Source organism: Chrysemys picta, chromosome 22 (assembly GCF_011386835.1).
Source record: "Chrysemys picta bellii isolate R12L10 chromosome 22, ASM1138683v2, whole genome shotgun sequence".
In the NCBI taxonomy this organism is placed as follows: Eukaryota; Metazoa; Chordata; order Testudines; family Emydidae; genus Chrysemys; species Chrysemys picta.
The window spans coordinates 3,880,389-3,903,538 of NC_088812.1; the positions used below are offsets into that span (position 1 = coordinate 3,880,389).

Sequence of the window (23,150 nt, forward strand, 5' to 3'; positions counted from 1 at the left end):
TCAGAGCTGGGAGCCAGGACTTCTGGGTTCTCTCCCCAGCTCTGGGAGGGGAGTGGGGTCTAGTGGTTAGAGCGCGGGGGCGGGGGGGGGGGGGCAGGGAGGCAGGACTCCTGGGATCTATCCCCAGCTCTCCCTAGAGAGTATCTAACAGACAGCCTCATTCGTTGCGTCTGAAGTGGCTTTTTTACCCAATCAAGCTTAGGCCCAAATAAACCTGTTAGTCTTTAAGGTGCCACCGGACTCCTCGTTGTGTTTGTGGATACAGACTAATACGGCTACCCCCCGATACTTGGCCCTTATTCATTGAGGGCTGGTATTGCTGCTGGGGGCGGGGGGGTGGATCTGCCGGCCGGGAGAGACCCTGGGTTTCTGTGGCCCACAGTCGGCCTGGCTGACTCTGGTCCTGGGGTGACCTTCCCTCTGGCTCGGTGGTTGTGCACACCCCACACACAGTGCAGACCGGGCTTTGGGCAGCTGCGTGAGCTGAGCGGGCGCATGGCTGGGGATCACTCTGCTAACCTCCCTGCCGAACCCCCCCGTTCTCTCCGGGCCTGAGGCTGTGTGTGTGCCGTCCCAGCCATCTTTCCTGGGTTCTAGTCGCACCGTCACCTCCTCCTCGGTCACTCCATGAGCATTGCCAGTTATGGCCTGGGGCACTGGGACGCCTGATTCTCAGCTCCCATTACTATTACCACTAGACCCCACTCCGCTGCCAGAACTGGGGATAGAACCCAGGCGTCCTTGCTCCCAGCTCCCCCACTCTAACCACTAGACCCCACTCCCCTCCCAGAGCTGGGGATAGAACCCAGGCGTCCTGGTTCCCAGCTCCCCCACTCTAACCACTAGACCCCACTCCCCTCCCAGAGCTGGTTATAGAACTCAGGAGTCCTGACTTCCAGCTCCCCCACTCTAACCACTAGACCCCACACCCCTCCCAGAGCCAAGAGAGAACCCAGGAGTCCTGACTCCCAGCCCCCCTGCTGTACCCACTCATTCAACTGGGGCACACCCAGTGTCTTGCACAAGCAGGGGTTGCAATGCTCGTGCCCCATCAAGAGCACTTTTGTGTGAGTGTGTCAGGGGAAGCGTGCCCCCCCCCCGCAGTGCCCCATATTGGCAACAGAGGGCCAGGACCCAGTTACGAGCCTATGCCCAGGGTCCGTGTTTGCCCAGTGAGCGCCCCCTTGACGCTGTTTCCACGAGCGTGGTCTCGGCTGAGAGCTGGTAGTCATGGTTATTGTGGGATAGGGCCTTCGGAAATGTTCTGGGGCGTGTAGAATAGCATGTTCCCACGCTGCCGGGGGTGAGACGGGCACCTGGGCAGGGCAGGTCGCAGAGCGTGAGAACAATTGATATCTTTCACCCCAGCCTAGTGGTGACTCCAGAGGCTCGGACCTTTACGGACCCCAAGTCAAACCCTTAGCTAGGGGCCCGTGTGACGAAGTGGGACTGTTCTTAATGTTTCCTCTGAATACTGTGTGGGTGCCTCAGTTTCCCCTATGCCTTTCTTAAGTCTCTAGGTGGTGGGATAAAGGCCAGTGTGCAAAAATCACTGGCACTCTGTCTCCCTGGCAACAAATGGCCGGGACCCTTCACCCCTGCAAGGAAATAGCTAAAGGTGAAGAAAGAGATCAGGTGACCTCCTGGCCCGGGGAAGAGACAAAGCCCAGAGAAGGAGGGGCTGGAGGGGGTTTTCAGTTGGGTGCTCGCTGGGGCCGGGGAGGGAGGCCAGACGGGTTGTCTGGCTCTCTGAACCCCAGAATGGACCCGGCTGAGGGGTCCTGTTCTCTGTACCTACAAGCTCTGTTTTAGACCATGTTCCGGTCATCTAATAAACCTGTTTTACTGGCTGGCTGAGAGTCATGTCTGACTGCAAAGTGGGGGTGCTTGCAGGACCCTCTGGCTTCCCCAGGACCCCTCCGGGGCGGACTCGCTGTGGGAAGCGCACGGGGGGGGCATATGCAAAATGCTCCGAGGTCAGACCCAGGAGGTGAAGCCGTGTGAGCGTCTTGCCCTGAAGACGGTCTGCTCCGAAGGAGAGGAGGCTCCCAGAGTCCTGACTGGCTTTGTGGGGAGCAGTTCCAGAGCATCGCCCGGGGACTCCGTGACAGCCCGTTGTGGCCGATTGCCGTGAATAAAACACCTTGGTTACGAAAAGGGACAAAAGCTCTGGAACTGTATAGGAGGCGCAAGAAAGGGACAAGATGGGGGGCCATTATGGAGGTGACACTCGGCCGGGACGGGGGGTCTCACGAAAAGAGGATCCCAGCTCTCGTGTGCGGACCAGGGCTGGGAGACTCACCATTGGGTGAGACGTCCAGTGTGGCCAACGCTCGTGAGTCTCATGATCATTGTTGGCTTCCTTAAAGCCCCAGGTTCTGGAGTCAGTGGATATGGGATGATTTCAGCCTTCGGTCTTAAAGCAAAAGGAAGTTTCTCACCCTCGTGGTTGTGGCGAAAGCTTCAAAATGGGCCCCCAGTGCACCCTTATTAGACAGTGCACCCTTATTTGTCAATCCCTAGAGGCGCCAGGCTGCAGGTTACATTTGTCTTTTAGCCGTAACCATGTTTCCAAGCCCTGTACCGCGGTGCTTGAGACAAAGTTGGGGGCTCTCAGTGTTTTGCATAACACTGTGTGGATCTCCGTTTCCCCGGGGTGCTGCATGTTTAACCTGGTGGTGCAGACAGTGTTTGTTGTTGCAGAGGCCCGGGGGTGACCGCACCTAGCAGCCGGGACCCCAGACAATGGATTGGAGATTGGGGACCCTAGCAACTGGTGACCGGGAGGCTCGCCCCGTCTTGGGAGCCAGCCGGCTCTGGCCAGTGGGAGGACAATGGGCTGAGGAGGACCCAGGTGACCTGACCAGCCAGTGTGGAAACAAAGGACGGAAGAGGGAGGGCCCAGTGTGCTTGGGACCGAAGACAAAGGAGGGAGAAGGGGCTGTAGGATGGAGGGGGCCTGGGAGCAGAGGGCAGCCTGAGTCCACCTGGATGTGGGATAGACCTAGATGAACTCGTCTGAGGGTTGCTCGGCCCGGGGCCCTGAGAACCCCTGTGCTGGGTCCAGACGTTCAATAAACCCTCTGTTATGCTGGCTGCCCTGAGAGTCGCTGCGGGCTAGAGATCAGGGTGGCGTTGGTCTCTCCGGGGTGGGGGCCTGGGGTCCGGAGCGAGCAGACTCCCTGACGGGGAGAGACAGGCCTAGGGGAAAGGTCCTAGGGGGCAGCGGGGCCAGAGGACTGAACCCCATGGAGAGACTGCAACCCTCCCGGGGGGCTGTCACACGGAAGGTCCCTCCCAGGGGCCGAGTGAGCCCGGGGCCTGTGTGTCCACGACACGGCTTCTGTCTGAATCTTCCCTTAAGCTGGGTCAAATAACCGTCTGGCGGGTTTAGACCAGGGGTGGGCAAACTACGGCCCGCAGGCCACATTCGGCCCATCGGACCATTTAATCCAGGCCTCAGCTCCCGCTGGGGAGCAGGGTCGGGGGCTTGCCCCATATCGTGCGGCTCCCAGGAAGTAGCCAGCATGACCCGCTTCCAGCTCCTATGTAGTATGTGGAGGCATGGCCAGGAGGCTCTGCGCGCTGCCCCGTCCGCAGGCACCGCCCCCAGGACTCCCATCCCGGTTCCCGGCCAATGGGAGCTGCAGGGGTGGCGCCTGCAGATGGGACAGCACGCAGAGCCGCCTGGCCCCACAGCGGGGACATACTTCTGGGAACTGCTTGTGGTAAGTGCCGCCCAGGGCCTGCACCCCTGAGCCCACCCTGTGCCCCAATCCCCTGCCACAGCCCTGATCCCCCTCCCGCCCTCCAAACCCCTCATCCTCAGCCCCCCCCCCGAGCCCACCCCCCACCCCAATCCGGAGCCCCCTCCCGCACGCTGACCCCCAATTTTGTGAGCATTCATGGCCCGCCATACAATTTCCATACCCCGACATGGCCCTCACGCCAAAAACTTTGCCCACCCCTGGTTTACACTCGTAGACTTTAAAGCCAGAAGGGACTATCACGATGATCTAGTCCAGAGGTAGGCAACCTATGGCACGCGTGCCGAAGGCGGCACGCGAGCTGATTTTCAGTGGCACTCACGCTGCCGGGGTCCTGGCCACCGATCCGGGGGACTCTGCATTTTAATTTAATTTTAAATGAAGCTTCTTAAACATTTTAAAAACCTTATTTACTTTACATACAACAATAGCTTAGTTAATATATTATAGACTTGTAGAAAGAGACCTTCTAAAAATGTTAAAATGTATTACTGGCACGCGAAACCTTAAATCAAAGTGAATACATGAAGACTCGGCACACCACTTCTGAAAGGTTGCCGACTCTTGATCTAGTCTGACCTCCTGCACATCCCAGGACCTCCCCTTCCCCTGCACCCCCGGAATATCCCCGTAACCTCTGAGGGAGTTACTGAAGTTCTCACATCATGATGTAACGACTATACACAGGGCTACGTGCGTGTTGAACGGGGGCGGGGGGGGGGGGTTGCTTCCAGAGAGGCAGCACATCCGCCTGTATTTCGGGTGTCCTGATGTTGAGGGACCGGGCTCTCGAGTGTAACGCAGCGGGGTGCATGGACAGGCTGGAGGGACCTGTGCTGCGGGCCATGGAGCTGGCCACAGATTATCTCTGCTCTGATCCAAGCACTCGCCTAGGGAGCCGGCAGAGGGGAAAAGCTGGGTTTGCGAAGCCATCGGCTCATAGTTTGGGGTGTTTCCCCCACTGGGTACAGACAAGGCAAGCTGTGAGCAGGCAGCTGTGATCACCCCGCACCCCTTGGGTAGCCCCGAAAGTGTCCCGGGGAGTGCACGGAGTGTTGTGAGGAAGGGCAGCTTTCTCTCAGGCAGGTGTGAGCTAACGGGGATCCAGGGAGGGAAGAACTGGGTGGAAAAAGCCAAGGAGAACAGAAAAGGACAACGTGAACGCTCGTGGGAACCAGTCCACTCCATTCACACGTGCTTGTGGAAATCACAACAGATACCATTCCCAAGTGCTTGTGCGAAACCGTCTGCTCCATTCCCACGTGTAAAACACAAGGGCGTCCATTCCCATGCACCTGTGCAAAATGCTGCAGGTTCCACTGCCGCACGCTGGGGAGAAACATGGCACGTTCCGTTCACAAGTGCTCGTGTGAAACGCAGCACGGTCCAGTGCGGCTTCCTGTGGAATAGCTGCTGTTTCTTGGATGCAGCCAAGCAGCTGGAAGGCCCAGCTCTGTGGATCCCGTGCCCCCCAGTTCAGCGCTAAATCCTCCATTGCATGAAGGGAACACAGAGGCTAACCCGCCCTCACGCTCCCTACAGCTGCCCCATGGAGGAGCGAACACCTGGGAACCTTCTCTGACCCCCAGCCCTGCTCCCAGGGATCTACAGCCCCACAGCGGCTGAGCAATTCCTCTCCCTCCCTATAGCAGGTCCAGGCTGGCAGGGGAAGCTCCTAGCAACAGACTGGTGGGACCTCCAACTCGGAGGGAAATGGAAGCTCCTTGTCCATGGCTTCTTGGCCTGAGCAGGCTTGCAAGTGTAGCAGGGTGGCCTTGGGCCTTAGGCGCTGGGCCAGGACGCCTGGGTCCAATTCCCAACTTTGCCACAGACTTGCTGGGCCTCAGTTTCCCCATCTGTGCAATGGGGCTAATGTTCCCTGCTGTGTCTCCTTTGATTGTGAGCTCTTTGGAGCTGTGTGCAGCCCCTGGCACGGGGGCCCTGATCTCAGCTGGGAGCAGGGACTGGCACAACAGGGTCCTGATCTCAGCTGGGGCTTCTAAAATAAAAATACTAATTAGCAAGAGGCTAGTTTGGATCTAGGCGTGCACGGGAAAAGGGAAGTGTGAGAGCCAATAAACCCCACCCCGAGAGGGAAAAATCCCAGCCCGGAGTCAGGAGAGCAGAAAATGCCCCCGTGAAACATCTCAAATGTCAAGAATATACCTGGGATCGTTTCGGGAGGTAGATTCCACTCAATAACTCCGCAGGATACGGGACGGAAACGGAGGACTGGGGAGATGAGCGATCACTATGAAATACCCAGGGACTAGCCAAGAGGCTTGCAAGGCAGCATGGTGAAATCTGTTGCGGCCGGGGCCGGGAATGGGTCACGCACGGGGGCTGAAGCGGTCCAGCACCCCTGGAAAATAGAGACCTCTCGTTCCGGCAGCCGGGAAGGTTTTGAACATTGATGGAGTCGTCGAGGCAATTGGGCCCTAAGGCGAGCCAGTTACTGGGGTTGCTGCGCCCCGTTCTGGGGTGCGCGCTTCCAAAAAGGCCACTGAGACGGCTTCACACGGGGGCTAGGAGAACGTGTCGCCCCCTTCGTGAGACTCAAGAAGCCGAGACAAGCGAAGGTTAAGCGGTGACTCAATCCCGGCTCCAGGTAGCTGCCTGGGGAGGAGATTTCGGATCCTCGCGGGCTCTGGGATCCAGCAGAAAAGGCTCCGGCGAGATCCAGCGGCTGGGAGCCAGAGCGAGACACGGACAGATGACAAATAAGGTGCCCGTTTTGAAGAGGGCGGGGAATGAACCATCCGAGACCTGACCCAGGGCAGTGGTGGAGTCTCACAACTTGGAGATCAGTGGAACTTTCTAAAAGCCGCTCCAACTCGGAGCTGGGTCCAGGAACCGGTGGACGCAATTCTCCGGCCCGGGATCCACAGGGCGGGGCAGGGGTGGAGGCGAGAGGGGCTGGAACGGCCACAGTAGGAACCCCCAGGACCCTCCTTCCCAGCCTGGAGCCGGCTTCACCCCATCCCCACCTCTCACCGCCTCCCCTCACTCCCCCTCCTATCCTCCCAGCCCTGTATGTGCAGGGTGTCCGTTCCCTCCACACTTGGGAGATCAGATTAGATCTGATGGACCCGTCTCGCATTCAACTCTGTTCATTCACTGCAGAAGGGCATCCCCGTCCGTCAAAGTGGACGGTATCAGCTGGCTCAGCAGGGGGCGCTCTCCCCTGGCAGTCAGTGCTGGCCCCATTGCCCCAGGGTGGCACTAGGGGGCGCTGTGCTGCAGGGAGAGGGTGGGGGCTCAGCAGGGGGCGCTCTCCCCTGGCAGTCAGTGCTGGCCCCATTGCCCCAGGGTGGCACTAGGGGGCGCTGTGATGCAGGGAGAGGGTGGGGGCTCAGCAGGGGGCGCTCTCCGGTAGCAGTCAGTGCTGACCCAGTGCAGGGCTAGGGGGCGCTGGGCTGCAGGGAGATAGTGGAGGCCCAGTAGGGGGCGCTGTCCCCTCACAGTCAGTGCTGTCCCCTAGTGGCTGCCAGGAGAGCCGCAGGGCTGGGACAGGCATCGGCTGCAGGGGCTTTCACACCCTCCTTTCTCCCAGCACGGCTGCAACCCTCACCTCTGAATCCTTTGGTCAGGAAACGGCAGCTGCCGAGAGCCACAAACTCTCCACACCCAGTTCATGGCGCTGGACGCACCTTCCGTACGGGGGTGGGGGGAAGGAGGGGTTTCTTCACACAGAACAAACTGCCCGGCCAGGATGCCTGGGTTCTCTCCCTGGCTCTGGCAGGGAAGTGGGGTCTGGTGATTCGAGCAGGAAGGCCTGGGAACTAGGACTCCTGGGTTCCCAGCTCCCTGAGAGGAATGGGGTCTAGTGGTTAGAGCAGGGGGGGCTGGGAGCCAGGACCCCGGGTTCACCCCCAGGGCTGTGAGAGAAGAGGAGGGGATTCCACCTCCACTGGGCATCACACAGGGAGGTTATGAACGGTGCCCACCAGGGACAGGGGATCCGGTGTCTGGCCAGGCAACCATCCCCTGGGTTGGGCCCCCGAGTTCCTCCGATCTGGCCGTAAGGACCTGGCATCATGGAAGGCCCCCAGGCCCAGTCACTCCCAAGCAGCTGTTTAATTCTGTCTCATCCATCGGCCAGGCCCCGGCAGGACCCAGGCACTCTCTGCTCTCAGCCTGGGGGAAAGAGAGGAGGGCAAATGAGCAACTGTCCCTCAGCCGCAGAGACCCAGGGGAGGGGGCAACAGCCTTGGAAGGCAGTGGCCGGAAGCCTGGGTTCTCAGCCTTCCCCCACAGTGGGAGAGGGGTTGCAGAGATTGGAAGGGGATGGCCGGACGCCTGGGTTCTCAGCCTTCCCCCACAGTGGAAGAGGGGTTGCAGAGATTGGAAGGGGATGGCCGGACGCCTGGGTTCTCGGCCTTCCCCCACAGTGGAAGAGGGGTTGCAGAGATTGGAAGGGGATGGCCGGACGCCTGGGTTCTCGGCCTTCCCCCACAGTGGAAGAGGGGTTGCAGAGATTGGAAGGGGATGGCCGGACACCTGGGTTCTCCGCCTTCCCCCACAGTGGAAGAGGGGTTGCAGAGATTGGAAGGGGATGGCCGGACGCCTGGGTTCTCAGCCTTCCCCCACAGTGGAAGAGGGGTTGCAGAGATTGGAAGGGGATGGCCGGATGCCTGGGTTCTCAGCCTTCCCCCACAGTGGGAGAGGGGTTGCAGAGATTGGGATTGGGTGGCCGGACGCCTGGGTTCTCAGCCATGGTCCGCTGCCCAGGGCCTCATCCCACGGGGGCTTCAGGCACAAGTCCCTGTGCAGGCGCGTTCCCGTGAGGGGTTTGGCCCGGTTGGCCCAGCAGAGCCCAGGACCGGCAGCAGGGAGGGCGGGGAAGAGGGGGTCTTACCGGCACGGCCCCCCCTAGGAGCAGGGGCCCTCGCAGGAGCTGTGGTCTGAGCTGCTCTCCTCCTGGCACAGGTGCAGGGCTGGCTCCGCGGCAGGGGCCGGCGGGCTGGCCGAGATGGACACATGGTGCCGACGGCTCCGACGGCCTGGCGGGGCAAGAGGGGCGGGGGGTGCTCAGTCCGGGGGGGGGCACTCAGGTGGGGGGCTCTGCCCAAGGGAGCTTTGACACAAAGGGGCCGGATCCCCAGCTGCTGAGAACTGACCCGCCTCGACTCCAGTGGAACTATGCGGATTTACCCCAGCCCCACACATACGCCCCCTGAAGCTCCCTACTACATCCCCAGTCCCCCACATCTCACACCCAGCCCCCTGCCCCTCCCCCATTTCACCCGTCCCCTCACACCGACTCCCCCCGCCCCTTCCCATCTCACACCCAGCCCCCTGCCCCTCCCCCATTTCACCCGTCCCCTCACACTGACTCCCCCCGCCCCTTCCCATCTCACACCCAGCCCCCTGCCCCTCCCCCATTTCACCCGTCCCCTCACACTGACTCCCCCCGCCCCTACCCATCTCACACCCAGCCCCCTGCCCCTCCCCCATTTCACCCCAGTCCCCTCACACCCAGCCCCTTCCACCTCTCTGCCCCCAATCCCACACCCTGCCCCCCGACCCTCCCCTCACACCCAGCCCGGTTCCCAGCCCGCTCACCTGCGACCCTCACCGTTGCCTGGCCGTCGCCCCGAAGGCTGCAGTGGGCCATGGAGTTCCGCAGGGTGTTGACGGCCGACCTGTACAGGGAGACACCGTTAACACATCCTCCCACTAGGCCGGGGGGTGCTGAGGTGATGGTGCAAACAGACTGCAAGGGCTGGGGATACCCCAGTTACGCAGGGACCCCGAGCCAAGGCTTCTCTTCAGCGCCTTCTAGTGACTGATGTGTGAAAGAACATAACCTACTACTGCTGCCGGCTCACAGAGCTGCTCCTTTAGCTCTGGCCTATAGCCCTGCAGGGCCCAGGGTTCAAATCTGGACACAGGCAGGGTGGTGCCACATTCACCTCAGCACTGGGCAAAGGGAGGCGATGCAGAGAATGCTAGGGGGCGCTGTGCTGCAGGGAGCGGGGCGGAAGCTCAGTAGGGGGCGCTCTCCCCTTGCAGTCAGTGCTGACCCCAGAGCCCTAGTGTGGCACTAGGGGGCGCTGTGCTGCAGGGAGCGGGGCGGAGGCTCAGTAGGGAGCGCTCTCCCTTGGCAGTCACTGCTGCCCCCTAGTGGCTGCAATGAGAGCCCAGAGAGGTGTGTGGGGGGGGCACAGGACAGATGGGGGGCTCCAGTACAGATCAGCATAGAGAGGGGCTGGGGGATGGGGAGCCCCTTCCCCAGCAGCAAACTCCGGCCTGGCCACCCTTACCATATATCATTCAGCTCCTTTTTGACCGGCCTGGCATCTCTGCCTCTGCCCACGGACTCCGGGGCACCCTCTGCGCCCGGCCCTTTGCCCTTCAGCTGCGACAGGATCTGGGGAGAGAGGGGGGCTGTTCTAGCGAACACTGGGGCACAGAGATCTGCTATGTGGCTTGGTGGGGGCTCAGCAGGGGGCGCTCTCCCCTCAGAGTCAGTGGTGACCCCAATGCCCCAGTGTGGCGCTAGGGGGCGCTGTCCTGCAGGAAGCAGGGTGGGGGGCTCAGTAGGCAGCGCTCTCCTCTGGCAGCCAGTGCTAGCCCCAGTGCGGCACTAGGGGGCGCTGTCCTGCAGGGAGTGCGGCAGGGGCTCGATAGGGGGCGCTCTCCCGTGGCAGCAGTGTGTGCCTGGGTGACGTACGATGCAAAGTGCCTGCTTTGTGAATGGACTGCCCAGGGGGAGGAGCATCGTGTAGCCCCACCCCCTTACCTCTTCCTCCCCTCCCCCACGTCTCACCTTCCTGCATTTCACTTGATTCTCGTGCATTTTCTTTATGCTGACGAGGTTCTTGGTTATATCGTCCTCCTGATCCTCTGCGGAAGAGAAAAACCGGAGACCCCAGTTCAGGGTTCCCCGCACCCCACCCAGACCCTCCCAGAACGGGCTTCACAGCTAACCAGATGCTCCTAGTGGCACATCTGGCCCTGCCGCCTGGAATCGCTGGAGCCCAGCGCTGCTCCCGCCCCTCGACTTGCAGTGGGGCCCTCAGCAGAGCGCTCGGCACCTCTGGGCCTCAGTTTTCCCACCTGGAAAACGGGGCTGATGACGCAGACCTGCCTCCCAGCAGGGCTACAAGGCAGAGAGGACAGGTGACCCCGGGGTTAAGGCATTGGGCCTGGGAGGCAGAGATCTGGGTTTGGTTCCTCGAGAGAGCGTGGTGTAATAGTTAGGATTGGGGAGGAGGGGTTGGACGAGGAGCCAGGACTCCTGGGTTCTATCCCCAGCTCTATCACAGGCTCATGGCCTGAACTTTGTGCCAGGCCCTCGGTTTCCCCTCCGGACAAGCTGACTCAGCTGGGAGATCCAGGGCCGGAGCGTGCTCTGGAGGGCGGATTGTGCCATGCACCCACCCGGGGGATTTTTACCCAGAGCCACCTGAGGGCTGGGGGCAAAGAAAGGGATATTCTGCTGGGTACCTACTCAATTTCTGATGGATCCTCCTCATCTCACCTTGCACTGCTTCCAGCTCCTCCCAGAGGAATTTCTTGCTACAGGAAGAGGAAAGTTGTCTGAAAGCCACAGGCTCCCGGCACCATTGCCCCAGGTCGGGCTGGGGAAATCCACAGAGCAGGGGGCTCCCACCACCACAGGGGCTTGGAGAAACTGCGTGGTCTGGGTACCCCCTTGGGTGATATCCTGGGCCCAGAGCAGTCAATCTGGGGGGAGGAGCTACTGAGGAGGGAGGGGCTACTTGGGGGAGGAGCTATTGAAGAGGGAGGGGCTACCATTGAAAATGTTCTTGGGGGAGATTTTTAAAGGCCACACAGGAATAAGATTTCACCCCTTTCTGCTCTGAAACCACCACCACCAGTTGCGGCTGGAAGCTCCGTGACGCTCAAGGTGGTCACATCACAGGGGGGGGCAGGCAGGCTCCAGCGACTTGGGACCCAGCCTGAAACTCTGGATGCCTGGGTTCTATTCCCAGCCCTGCAGCTGGGACCCTTCCGTGCCTCAGTTTCCCCTCCCAGCTTTTATCTAGTTAGTTTTGGGGCAAAGACTGTCTCTCACCAGGTGTCTGTGCCATGCCTGGCCCCACAGGGACCATGCACGGGCGGGCGATGGGTGCACGGGGGCTGCTGGGAGAGGGGCAGGTGCTGGCGGTTCGGGCCCTGGACTAGGACTCAGAAGATCCAGGTTCAACTCCCAGCTCTGCCACTGACTCCCTGTGTGACCTTGGGCGAGTCGCTGCCCCGCCCTGTGCCTCAGTTTCCCCATCTCTCCAATGGGGATAATGATCTTTCCTTTGTCTGTCGAGAGGGTACACTCTTCAGTGCGGGGCCTGTCTCTTGCTCTATGACTGCACAGGGCCCCGATCCAGTCGGGGGAGGGGTATTGGGATCCCGGGGCAGGAGATCTGGGAGCCCCCCCTTGCTGTGGAATCAGCCCCCCCATGCCCGGTCTAACCTCTCCAGGATGTCCAAGGACAGGTTCTCCAGCGAGTCCCCCCGCTGGATCATGCGGTGGTCGGGGCGCTCCAGCAGAGATTCCTGCAGCCCTTCCACCTCCTTGGCCATGGCAGCCCAGACCTCCAAGATCTTCCCGTCCACCAGCCGCTCGAACATCTCCCCCTGGGCTGGGCCGCAGGCGCGGCTCAACTCCTCTGTGGAGAGCAGAGGGGGGGCGCTTTACACCCACTCAAACATTACCATGTGGATTTGAGGGGAGGACCTATGGATGGGGGAGGAGCTATAGAGGAAGGAGGGGCTCTTGATGGGGGCGGGGCTATTTGGGGGAGGAGCTACGGAGAAGGGAAGAGCTAGAGCGGCTATCTGGGGAGGAGCTACTGAAAACGTTCTAGGCGGAGGTTTTAAAGGGGAATTAGGAGCCCAGCGGCCCTTGGTGCCTTTGACAATCCCAGCCCTTCTGGGAAATGATGCAGGCTGGGCCGGTGGTTCAGGCCCCAGGTTGGGACTCAGGAGTTCCAGGTTCTCGTCCCAGCTCTGCCACTGACTCCCTGTGTGAGCTACTGTCCCTCCCCGTGCCTCGGTTTCCCCATGTCTACAATGGAGACAACGCTTTTTCCTTTCTCTCTCTATGGTGAAATATTCAGTGCAGGACCTGTCGCTTGCTCTATGACTGGGCAGGGCCCCGTTCTCGGTCGGGAGCAGGGAACTGTGCAGCGCCTGGCGCCACGGAGGCCCCCGATCTCGGTCCGGGGGGTGTCTGTGCAGCGCCCAGCACAATGGAGACTGGAGATAATCCCCTGCTGGGAGAGCTGGCTCTGACGGGGACTGAGCAGTGTCTCACCTTCCAGCTGCTGTATCTTTCGCTGCTGCAGGCTGCTCTCCTGCTCCAGCAGGGAGACCGAGTGGCTCAGGGCTTCGAAGGCCTGTCACAGAGACACGCAACAGAGGGGTTCACGGACCGAGCCCTGACACCCAGCCCCGCCGCCTCTGGTTATTTCCCAGGGCCTCTGAGTGTAGATGGAAAGGGAGCTGGGCTGGAGAGGCAGTGGGGTTTAGCGCATGGGGCACCTGCCGGGTGGCCTTGAGCAAATTGTTTTGCACTATGTGCCTCAGTTTCCCTTCCCCCCTTTTGTGTGTTTACATTGTAAGCTGGAGCAGGGACTGGCTCTCATTAGGTGTCTGGGCAGCACCCGGGCCCTGATCCTGGTCGAGGTCTGTGCAGCCCAGTGGGGAACCCTAGGCACTACCATAATGCACGTAACAAATCCCCTCTCCCTGCTGCGGTTACCTTGGCCTGGGCATGGAGTTGGCTTTTGATGATCTCCAGCTCGTTTTTTAGGATCTTCTGGGAATCTGGGAGCATCGCCTGGATCATCCCTGCCACAGAGCAAAGGCGGCTGGGGGTGAGTGGGGAGCATGGGGATGGAGCCCGAGGAAGGACTTAAAAACATGCCGAGCCTGCTTCTCTGGGCCACCCTGGCTCTGCACTGGCCTAGGGGGCAGATTGGGGTACACTGCGCTGTGGTTGTTCTCTGCTCCCCAGGGGCCCATGGACGGGGCCAAGCACGAGTTAGACCTAACACCGGTGTCTTGACCAGGTCCCCCCTCAATCCCACACCGTGCCCTCCTCCCCACCCGGCTTGGGACACTGCCCCTCAGCCTGACCCAAACCCAAAGCCAGCTCATCTGCCCCCTTATGGGGTCCACCCTGGCTCCTCCTACCACCCCTCAATCAGGGCTAGGGAGGCAGGCCCACTCTCCAGAGGGCATCCCACCCCACTGCCTGCTGAGGAGGGGGTGTGTCTTGGCTGGCCACACCCACTCGCTGCCCTCCAGGTCTAGTGACTCTCATCCCCACAAAGGATCAGCCAGGTCTGGCCCCCGCCCCCACCACAGAGATGGGATCGTCTCTCACCATTTGTCTCAAAGGCCTCCGTCTCCAGCTGGTTCTGCAGGGAGGGGATCAGAGGGGGCCGTCAACCAGTACCCACAGCACTGCTCTTCCCGTTAGCCCCTGTGAGCTGGGGGGGGGGGGGGGCGGCAGGGATGATTGTCTAGGGGTCTGAGTGATGGACTCAGCCCATGGGAAGGAGGCTGGGAGTGGCTCAGGTATGTATGGGGTGAATCCTGTGTCCTTTGGGGGGGACGACAGGGACCCCATTCTCATTGACGCTCAAGCCCCTTAATAGGCGCTCTGGGAGCATAAAGGGGGTGGGAAGAGGCCCCCTGGACTATCCCTCTTGGCAAGGGGCCTCCCGGCTGGTGTGAAAGCAGAGTAAGGGGGACGGGATCGGGGGCAGGCCCAGAGCTTGGCCATTTCCCTGCTCCCTGGGCAGGGCACGAATTAGAGCAGCCTCGAGGCTGCTCTCGATGTCACTGGAGACAGGAAGAAGAACAGCGCAAAGAGGGTTTAGAGCCATCACCCTCTGTCTGAGCCCCAAACTAGGGAGTGGGGTGCTGGGGAGCACGATGGGGCAAGGACCAGGTTTCGCTTTCCGTCCCAAACAGCGCGGAGTCACTTACCAGCCCTGCATTGCTGCAGGCCCTGGATAAGTAGCAGCTGGGTGCATTACCCCTATTCTTGTCCTCCTTGGAGACCGTGATCAAAGTGGTCTCCTGGAAACAAAGGGGGAGAATTCAGCTACCCACATACCCCCGTCTGCCCCTCCCCCGGGAAAGGGGAGGGGTATCTGCTCGGTTTGGCAATGGAAAGGGGATGCTGTCTGGCAACCTGCCTTCCTGCAGTGACCTCTGCCTTGCAAAATCAACACACCATTATACAACCTGCCAAGGGCCTAGACTGGACTAGCAGGGGGCTGCAGGTCGGGAATGAGGGGTACCGGCAGAGCTGGTGAGCGGGATACCAGGGTCGATGGGTCCTGGTCTGACCTGGGGCTAGGAGATGGGATACTAGGGTCGATGGGCGCCCAGGGGGTGGGATATGGGGGTTGATGCTCCCCAGTGGGCAGGATACCAGGGTCAATGGGCCCCCAGGGGGTGGGATATGGGGGTTGATGCGCCCCCAGTGGGCGGGATACCAGGGTTGATGGGCCCCCAGGGGGTGGGATATTAGGGTCAATGTGTCCCTGGTGGGCAGGATACCAGGGTCGATGGGCCCCGCTCTGCTCCAGTGCAGCGATCCCGGCTCCCCCCGGATCTGGGCAGGGGTGGGTCTGAACCCCGGGTCTGTGCGAGGGCCGGCGGTGCCCGCCTGGGGCCGGGGTGATGGGCTGGGTCAGGGCTCAGCCCGGCTGCCCTGGTACCTTGGTGGTCAGGACCTGCCCCTTGAGCGCATCCATCGCCCCCGGGTCTCTGCCCCGCTGCCAGAGGCCCACGTGGACCCCAAAGCGCGGGGGAGGGACAAGGGGGGGCGGAGTTTGACCCACCGAGGCCGCCACACCCCCCCATGTAACAAAAACAATCACAAAGGCCAAGGGGCGTGGCTTTCTAGCCCCGCCCCCTGCATGATCTCATCCCCCCCTCAGTCCCTATTGGCCTGGAGCTCCCCTTGCGAGGTGATTGGGCAGGAGCCAGGAAGGGGGTGGAGCCTTGAGGGCAAGGGGGCGGGATCAGAACGCCACAACAGCTGAGCCCGGGCCGGAGCAGCCCGCGGGCGTGGGAGGTAGGGACCCGACCCCCAGCCCCGATCTGTGCAGGGGGCGGGAAAGGCAGGAGTGGGGCAAGGAGCACGTGTGGGGCCGGGGGAGCAGCCACGCAGAGGGGGGGCTCCCATAGGTCCCTGGCTTGCCGGGTTGGCTCTCGTGGGGCCCTGAGGCTGGGCAGGGACTTTGCCCCCCTCTCCCCCCACCCGGCGATCATGTGCAAGGCTGGGAACCTCCCGGTGCCCGACCCCACGCTCCCGGGCGCTGCTCCCAGCCCTGGCCGGAGGGGGGAGGGGGCCAGGACTCCTGGGTTCCCTGCCCAGCTCTGTGGCTGGCTCGCCAAGTGACCTTAGCCCTGGAGTCAGTGGCAGAGGTAGGAAGAGAACCCAGGCGTCCTGAGGCCCCCACCACGGGTCTCCATAGATCTGTCTATCGTGCTACGCCCCCGGCGATTCTAGGGGCAGGGCGGGGCAGCGTTTCTCTATCTGGGCCATTGGCTGTGGGAGCCATGATCCCACACCAGGCTTCTGCTCATCCCCCTACAGCCCTCCCCGCCCCGCCCCCTTATCTCCACTTGCCAGCCCCGGTGCTCTCATGTACTAGCGCTGAGTGATCCCGGCCTCCCTGTTGATCTAGCCCCTGGCTGCTCGGCCATCTTCACCCCCTCTCGGGTCGGTTTTGTAAGTCGTTTTTATTGCTCTGTGCCTCAGTTTCCCCACCTTTAAATTGGGTGTGATGACCTTGCTGGGAGGGGAGTGTGGTTTAGCAGCTAGTGCCCGGGACTGGGACGACCTGGGTTCCGTTCTCCCAGCAGACCAGTGGCAGAGCTGGGAACTTCCCTGCTCTGTGCCTCGGTTTCCCCATGTGGGATATGGGGATAATCGTGACGTGCTTTGAGATCTCTGGCTGGGAAGAGCTCAGGATTGTTTTATTACTTGTCTATTTAGACTGCGCTCTTAGGGGCAGGGATCATCTCTTGCGGTGTCTGTGCAGCGTCCGACACAACAGGGCCCTGATCTCAGCCAGGATACCGCACCTATGCCTGGTCTCGTTACTCCGCAGTGACCCAGAGAGCGCTGGCAGCGGCCGTCCCTGCCCCCCGGAGCTCATTGTGGGGTCTCCCCCACCTCTCTGCCTCCAGGTCTGTAAACGCAGCAGAGATGCCGATGGAAGGGGAGCCCAGCAGTCTGGCCAAAGTCGCTCAGCTCTTCATCCTGTCTCTGGCCTGGGGGATGCAGATGTGGGTCACCTTCATCTCAGGTGGGACGTGCTGCCTGGGTCTCTGGGAAGGGACCTCCTGGCTCTCAGAGCTGGGAATAGAACCCAGGAGTCTGACACCCAGCACCTCCCCTCCTGTAACCATTAGACTGTACTCCCTTAGAACCAGGAGTCCTGGCTCCCTGCTCTAACCACTAGACCCCACTCCCCTCCCAGAGCCAGGGATAGAACCCAGGAGTCCTGGCTCCCAGCTCCCCCGCTCTAACCACTAGACCCCACTCCCCTCCCAGAGCCAGGGATAGAACCCAGGAGTCCTGGCTCCCAGCTCCCCCGCTCTAACCACTAGACCCCACTCCCCTCCCAGAGCCGGGGTAGAACCCAGGCATCCTGGCTCCCAGCCCCATGGCCCTAATGCTCTCTGCGTGCCTTGATTTCCTCCTCTCTCCTTGGCTTAGGGTTTGTGCTGATCCGGAGCGTGAGCCGACACACCTTCGGCCTGGTCCAGAGCAAACTCTTCCCCTTCTACTTCTACACCCTGGTGGCCTGCGCCGTCCTCAACCTCTCCATCTTCGCCTGCTACCACCCCCGAGAGCTGCTGACCACCGGGGAGACCCTGCAGGTACCATTGAGGGGCCAGGCACAGCCCCGGCCCCTCGCGAGCCGGCCATCCCCGGGCGGGGGGGTCGCGCCCCTTCATGTCTGCTCCCTGCCATCGGTGACTTCCAGGGTTAGCTGAGAATGGGAAAGCGGTTAAAGTGCAGGATGCCTGGGCTCTGGGAGGGGAGTGGGGTCTAGTGGTTAGAACAGCAGGGGCTTGGTGTCAGGACGCCTGGGTTCTATTCCTGGTGTTACTGGCTTTGCCCGTTACTTTGGGGGGCGCTCATTTATTAGGGTCACTCTTCTGGGGCGGGGGGGTGTTCTGTACTTCTATCAATGTGCTGCTTGTGTCACTTGTGTTTTCATATGGAGCTCTACTTCTCCCTGCTGCAAGTCCCCTTCCAATGGAGCTATCCTGCAGGACCTCGGTTCCTTGGGTGACCAGACAGCAAGTGTGAAAAATCAGGAGAGGGGGTGGGGGGTAATAGGAGCCTATATAAGAAAAAGACCCAAAAATCGAGACTGTCCCTATAAAAGCAGGATATCTGGTCACCCTATCGGTTCCCCGGGGCTGGGTTCCTCCAGCCCCAGGATCAGACGAACACACATTAACAGAGCGTGTCGGAGAGGACCGGGTTAATCAGTACTTCCAAGCTGACCCCTTATATGTCCCTGAACTCAGTAGTCTGGGTCGAGCAGCACTTCCAAGCTGCCACCCTCGTATGTCCCAGGTTCAGCACGTCTCTATCCCCACTGTCACGTTACAATTATTCTGGTAGTAACCCGCTGGATGAGCAAACCCCACTGGATTTTGGGGCACTGCAGGGATCTTTTAGCTTAGGTACGAGGCGCGTCGCTGCAGAGCGAATGGGGAAACCAAAAAACACCCACGACGGGGGGAGAGAGAGAGAGAAGCAACCAGCTTAATCATGAAAGTTATTTATTGCCAGGTAATAACCACACGGGAGCCAAACAAACAAAACAGTGATGGTATTAAATCCAACTTAAACTTGATTGTCAACGTCCGCTTTAGAAACTGTAACTGGGGGTGGCCAACCTGAGCCTGAGAAGAAGCCAGAATTTGCCAATGTACATTGCCAAAGAGCCACAGTAATACGTCAGCAGCCCCCCATCAGCTCCCCCCCTGCTCCCAGCACCTCCCACCCACCAGCAGCCCCCCATCAGCTCCCCCCCGGCTCCCAGCTCCTCCCACCCACCAGCAGCCCCCCATCAGCTCCCCCCCTGCTCCCAGCTCCTCCCACCCACCAGCAGCCCCCCAGCAGCTCTCTCCCCGGCTCCCAGCTCCTCCCACCCACGGGCAGCCCCCCATCAGCTCTCTCCCCGGCTCCCAGCGCCTCCCACCCACGGGCAGCTCCGCCAATCAGCATCTCCCCCTCCCTCCCCACACCTCCTGATCAGCTGTTTCCTGGCGTGCAGGAGGTTGGGGGGGGGGGAAGAGGAGCGAGGGCACGGCAGGCTCAGAGGAGGGGGGGCGGAAGGGGTGGAGTGGGGGCAGGGCCTGTGGCAGAGCCAGGGGTTGAGCTGTGAGCCGCCCCCCCCCCCCCCGGTACATTGGAAAGTTGGTGCCTATACAAGGAGCTGCATATTAACTTCTGAAGAGCCCCATGTGGCTCCGGAACCACAGGCCACCCACCCCTGCTATAACTGATCACACAAGTCAGGGTCAGAAGGTTATACCTAGAGAGAGAGCTGCGGTCTCACCACTCCATGACGCTTGAATCGGTCGGGGGTCCCAGGTGGTACCTGAGGGTCTGGAGTGCTGGAGACAGGCAGAGCCCCCAGCACGGTCAGTCAGGAGAAGATGAAATCCCAGTGGAACTGGTGCAGAGTTTGGATCCAGGCATCAGAACACTTACGTGAGCGTGGGTGGGGGGTTTTGTAGGGAAACAGCCATGGTTCAAGGGAGAACACTAGATTTGTTTGTGTGTGGACAAGGGAGAATACCAAAGTTGCTTTGTTCAGGCTAGACATGGGAGCTGCTCATTCCTGGCTTTGGGCGGTGTTCCTTGGAGGGAGCTCACAGTGCAATTAAGGAGTTTCACTAGTTTGGATACCAATCAAAGATTCATTACTAGAATTGGTCTGATCACTGCTGAGCTGGGGGTGTGCAGGCGTGGGTCCATTAACATCTGGAGCAGAGATCCCCCATCATGCAGTGCTTCCCTGCTTTTCTGGTCCCAGAGTTCCCTGCGGTTCTTGCCCTGGAATCTCTGTTCTCCGTTCTGTATGCTCATGGAGGTGCCTCCTTGTCCCATCTTTGATGCAAATGACACTCCGGGACTTTCCTTAATCCTGTCCCCCTTATCCCAGGGGTTTAGGGGTGTCTCCCGCGGCCTTGTCAATGCTCTTTGTAAGTCTTTCTTCTGATGGGTTTTAGCTCAAGCAGAGGCTGGAAGGGGAAGGTCTTTCGTGAGTCAGACAGGCTGGGTACTGCACCCTGGTTCCCCAAGAACACAGAGCTGCTAGGTAACACTGGCTCTGGGAGGGGAGTGGGGTCTAGTGGTTAGAGTAGTGGGGGCTGGGTGTCAGGACGCCTGGGTTCTATCTCCAGCTTCATCCGTTCAGTCTGCCAGACCCCATTCTCCTCCCAGAGCTGGGGACAGAACCCAGGTGTCCTGCCACCCAGTGTCCCATGCCACCATCCCAACCATTTGTCTCTTCCCTCCCCCAGGGCGCTCTCTACTTCGTCTGCCTTCTCCTGGCCAGCGTTAACGCCCTGGGCTTGTCCCCGGCCACCACGGCGGCCATGTTCCGGTTGCAGGCCATCGAGCGGGAGCACGGCCTGGGCGGGGAGGTGGGGCTGGCGGCCCGGCGCGAGACGTACCAGCAGCTGCGGGAGAGGGACCCCAAGTACCAGGCCGCGCGGCAGACGTTCTTCAGACGCCACGGGCTGTCGTCCCTCTGCAACCTCGTCTGCCTCGCCTGCAACGGAGTCAACTTGCTGTGCATGGCGCTGCACCTCAGCAGCCTGTAGGAGGGGGCCCTGCCTGCGGGGAGGGGGCGGCGGCATTATCCTCGGGGGGGCCCACCCACTGGGTGGGACTTGATTGAGCGAGGGGCTTGGAAGTCATGCCCCCACCGGTGTCTGATTGGTGTCTATTTCTAAGCCTGTATCCCACTGCTGGCACCAGCTGGAAGTTTATGTGTTGGGCGGGGGGGTGGGACGGGATGCAACCGACTTGGTGACTCAGCAGTGCTTTTCCCTGGGTTCTATCCCCTGCTCTGGGAGGGGAGCGGGGTCTAGTGGTTAGAGCAGGTGGGGAGGGGGTGCGTGCTAGGGAGCAGGACTCTTGGGAGGGGAGTGGGGTCTAGTGGATTAGAGCAGTGGGGGGGCCGGAGCCAGGACTCCTGGGTACTATCCCCAGCTGTGGGAGGGGAGTGGGGTCTAGTGGGTTAGAGCAGTGTGGGGGGCTGGGAGCCAGGACTCCTGGGTTCTATCCCCAGCTGGGGGAGGGGAGTGGGGTCTAGTGGTTAGAGCAGGTGGGGAGGGGGTGCGTGCTAGGGAGCAGGACTCTTGGGAGGGGAGTGGGGTCTAGTGGATTAGAGCAGTGGGGGGGCCGGAGCCAGGACTCCTGGGTACTATCCCCAGCTGTGGGAGGGGAGTGGGGTCTAGTGGGTTAGAGCAGTGTGGGGGGCTGGGAGCCAGGACTCCTGGGTTCTATCCCCAGCTGGGGGAGGGGAGTGGGGTCTAGTGGTTAGAGCAGTGCTGCCTCTGCTCACATGTGCCATCGAACCAGCTGGGGACTGGAATTTGCCCTGTGCTGAGGTCCCCAGGCCTCATTCACACCAGGCTCTTTCAAAGGGCTCTGTGGGAGACGGATGCCCACTCTCTCTTAGAGCTCGTTGTTATTAGCTCTATGGCGGCGGCAGCAGCAGCCGTGTTGGGACCCTGTGGCACGGCAACTAGACCAGACCTTAGTTGAAAAAGGCAAAATATAGGAGGGGAAACTGAGGCACAGAGCGGGCATGTGACATGCCCAAGGTCGTCCAGCTGGCAGTGGCAGAGCCGGGGAATAGAACCCAGGTCTCCTGAGTCATGCTCGACAAGGCAACGCTGCCCCTTATCAGAACCTCTGTGGGATTTACTCGCAGTGCTTGGGCTGGCTCTACGGAGCGCTCCGCTCCGGCGTCCTCTTGTCTATTTCGTGCTTCCTGTTCTGTTCTCGCTGCCCCTCCGTTTCCTTGCTGAGCCTTGGCAGGCAGAGATTGAGAAGCACGTTCCAGTTTGTACCGATCAGGGGGGAAAAACTCCCAATGAAAGTCACCTTCCAGTGGGGTTCTTTGGGGGGAAATAAATCGCTCGTTTGTGTCTGTACAGCACCGTGCACCAAACGGTATTAGTCTATGACTGTGGCTCCTGGATGCTATTGCAATAGTAATAAAGAATCGTATTCTCTGAGCTGCTTTTCTGTTCTAAAGTTTTCCATTCAGCAAGGATGTGTTTACAAACTCACCGAAAGAAAGAGCGTCAAGATTCCTATTTTGTGACCTGGGCTAGAACTTTTCCAACGCTGCTCTGGGAATTTGGCTATTTCCCCTTTCAGCGAAGGGGGAGGAATTAGACCGGGGGGAAAAGAATTTATGTTTCATTGGATTTTTCTATATATTTTTTCCCTTTGTTTTTTCAAAGGTTGGGGGTTTTTTTACTGAAAGTCTTTCCCCAAACCACTGGCAGTTTTTGGAGTTGGTTTCAACCAAACGCCTGCAAAAGGTTGTTGGAAACTGACATTTGTGTGTTGACAAAACTAGCCATTTTTTGTCGGGGGGGTGGAAAGAAAGGTATGAACAAAAAAACCTGAGCCAGTCCTACTTAGATGATGAGCTCTCTGGGGGAGGGACCGTCTCTTTTCATGGTGCATGCGCAGCGCCTAGCACAATGGGGGCCCTGGGCCAAGCAAGCGGTGCCTAGGCATTGCTGTAATACAAATGATAAAAATCCAGGCCTGGACGGTGGATGCTGTGTGCCGTTGTGCAGTCTATATGGTTTTAGAAAAATATGGTAATGAGTGAATATCATGTAACTGGAATATGCTTCATGCAAAAGGTCTCTTGTATCATTACAAAGCTTATAATCTACTGAGTGCGGTCATCCTATTTGTATGAATGTACCACTCTTGTATCTGAAAGTAGGAATATGAAATATCACTCTGAGGGCCTATTGTAATTATGCAAAGTGTGGGCCATTAAGGGTGGTTTGGAATCTTGATGGCTCCCATCAACCAGGACAATTGAGTGTGGTCGGCTCTGTTTGCAGGCAGCCTTCCTGTGAGTCAGACTGGGAGGATTGAAGGCTTGGGGGTCTTACAGTGACATGTGAGCATGTCACGTGAACTGGAATCCATCTTTAACCTGCTGCTTTTCCAGTGAGGGGGGGTGGAAACCCAGAGAGAGACAAAGGGTTCCCACCTTATGCAAAAGATATATAAGTGGGTGGAACAGAGAGAAGGGACAGCCATCATGAAGAATCCCCTAGCTACCACCGGAGCTGGAACAAGAGCTGTAC

The 23,150-nt window shown here is 60.0% G+C and overlaps 2 protein-coding genes across 7 annotated transcripts; one reads left to right on the top strand and one right to left on the bottom strand.

The window, feature by feature from the left end:
* Nucleotides 1-4,114: 4,114 nt before the first annotated feature.
* On the bottom strand, nt 4,115-15,631 carry CCDC159 (coiled-coil domain containing 159). 2 transcript variants are annotated; one of them, XM_065575809.1, is made up of 12 exons: nt 15,473-15,631; nt 14,733-14,825; nt 14,125-14,158; nt 13,498-13,586; nt 13,051-13,132; nt 12,208-12,403; nt 11,254-11,291; nt 10,540-10,616; nt 10,034-10,140; nt 9,333-9,412; nt 8,626-8,770; nt 4,115-7,904 (listed from the first exon to the last, which is right to left on the bottom strand). In XM_065575809.1, the coding sequence occupies exons 1-11, from the start codon at nt 15,506-15,508 to the stop codon at nt 8,640-8,642; spliced, it is 963 nt and encodes a 320-aa protein (XP_065431881.1). In that variant the 5' UTR covers nt 15,509-15,631; the 3' UTR covers nt 4,115-7,904; nt 8,626-8,639. The 2 variants fall into 2 exon arrangements, with proteins under 2 accessions (XP_065431881.1, XP_065431880.1); XM_065575808.1 differs by having other exon boundaries at nt 11,224-11,291.
* A 95-nt stretch (nt 15,632-15,726) lies between these two features.
* TMEM205 (transmembrane protein 205) lies at nt 15,727-22,046 on the top strand. 5 transcript variants are annotated; one of them, XM_005310150.4, is made up of 4 exons: nt 15,727-15,831; nt 16,953-17,071; nt 17,485-17,648; nt 20,319-22,046. In XM_005310150.4, exons 2-4 carry the CDS (start codon nt 16,972-16,974, stop codon nt 20,619-20,621), a joined length of 567 nt encoding a protein of 188 aa, XP_005310207.1. In that variant the 5' UTR covers nt 15,727-15,831; nt 16,953-16,971; the 3' UTR covers nt 20,622-22,046. The 5 variants fall into 5 exon arrangements, with proteins under 5 accessions (XP_005310207.1, XP_008172982.1, XP_023967082.1 ...); XM_008174760.4 differs by having other exon boundaries at nt 15,736-15,831; nt 16,874-17,071; XM_024111314.3 differs by lacking the exon at nt 15,727-15,831 and adding an exon at nt 16,338-16,491.
* Nucleotides 22,047-23,150: the final 1,104 nt, after the last annotated feature.

Excerpts from the sequence above, each read along its gene's own strand:
- CCDC159 (XM_065575808.1), bottom strand. The coding sequence starts at position 15,508 with ATGGATGCGCTCAAGGGGCAGGTCCTGACCACCAAG. Across the intron at positions 14,826-15,472 it reads GGCAGGTCCTGACCACCAAG|GAGACCACTTTGATCACGGT; the intron begins GTACCAGGGCAG and ends CTTTGTTTCCAG. Across the intron at positions 14,159-14,732 it reads CCTGCAGCAATGCAGGGCTG|AACCAGCTGGAGACGGAGGC; the intron begins GTAAGTGACTCC and ends CCCTCCCTGCAG.
- TMEM205 (XM_005310150.4), top strand. The coding sequence starts at position 16,972 with ATGCCGATGGAAGGGGAGCCCAGCAGTCTGGCCAAAGTCGCTCAGCTC. Across the intron at positions 17,072-17,484 it reads GTGGGTCACCTTCATCTCAG|GGTTTGTGCTGATCCGGAGC; the intron begins GTGGGACGTGCT and ends TCCTTGGCTTAG. Across the intron at positions 17,649-20,318 it reads CCACCGGGGAGACCCTGCAG|GGCGCTCTCTACTTCGTCTG; the intron begins GTACCATTGAGG and ends TCCCTCCCCCAG.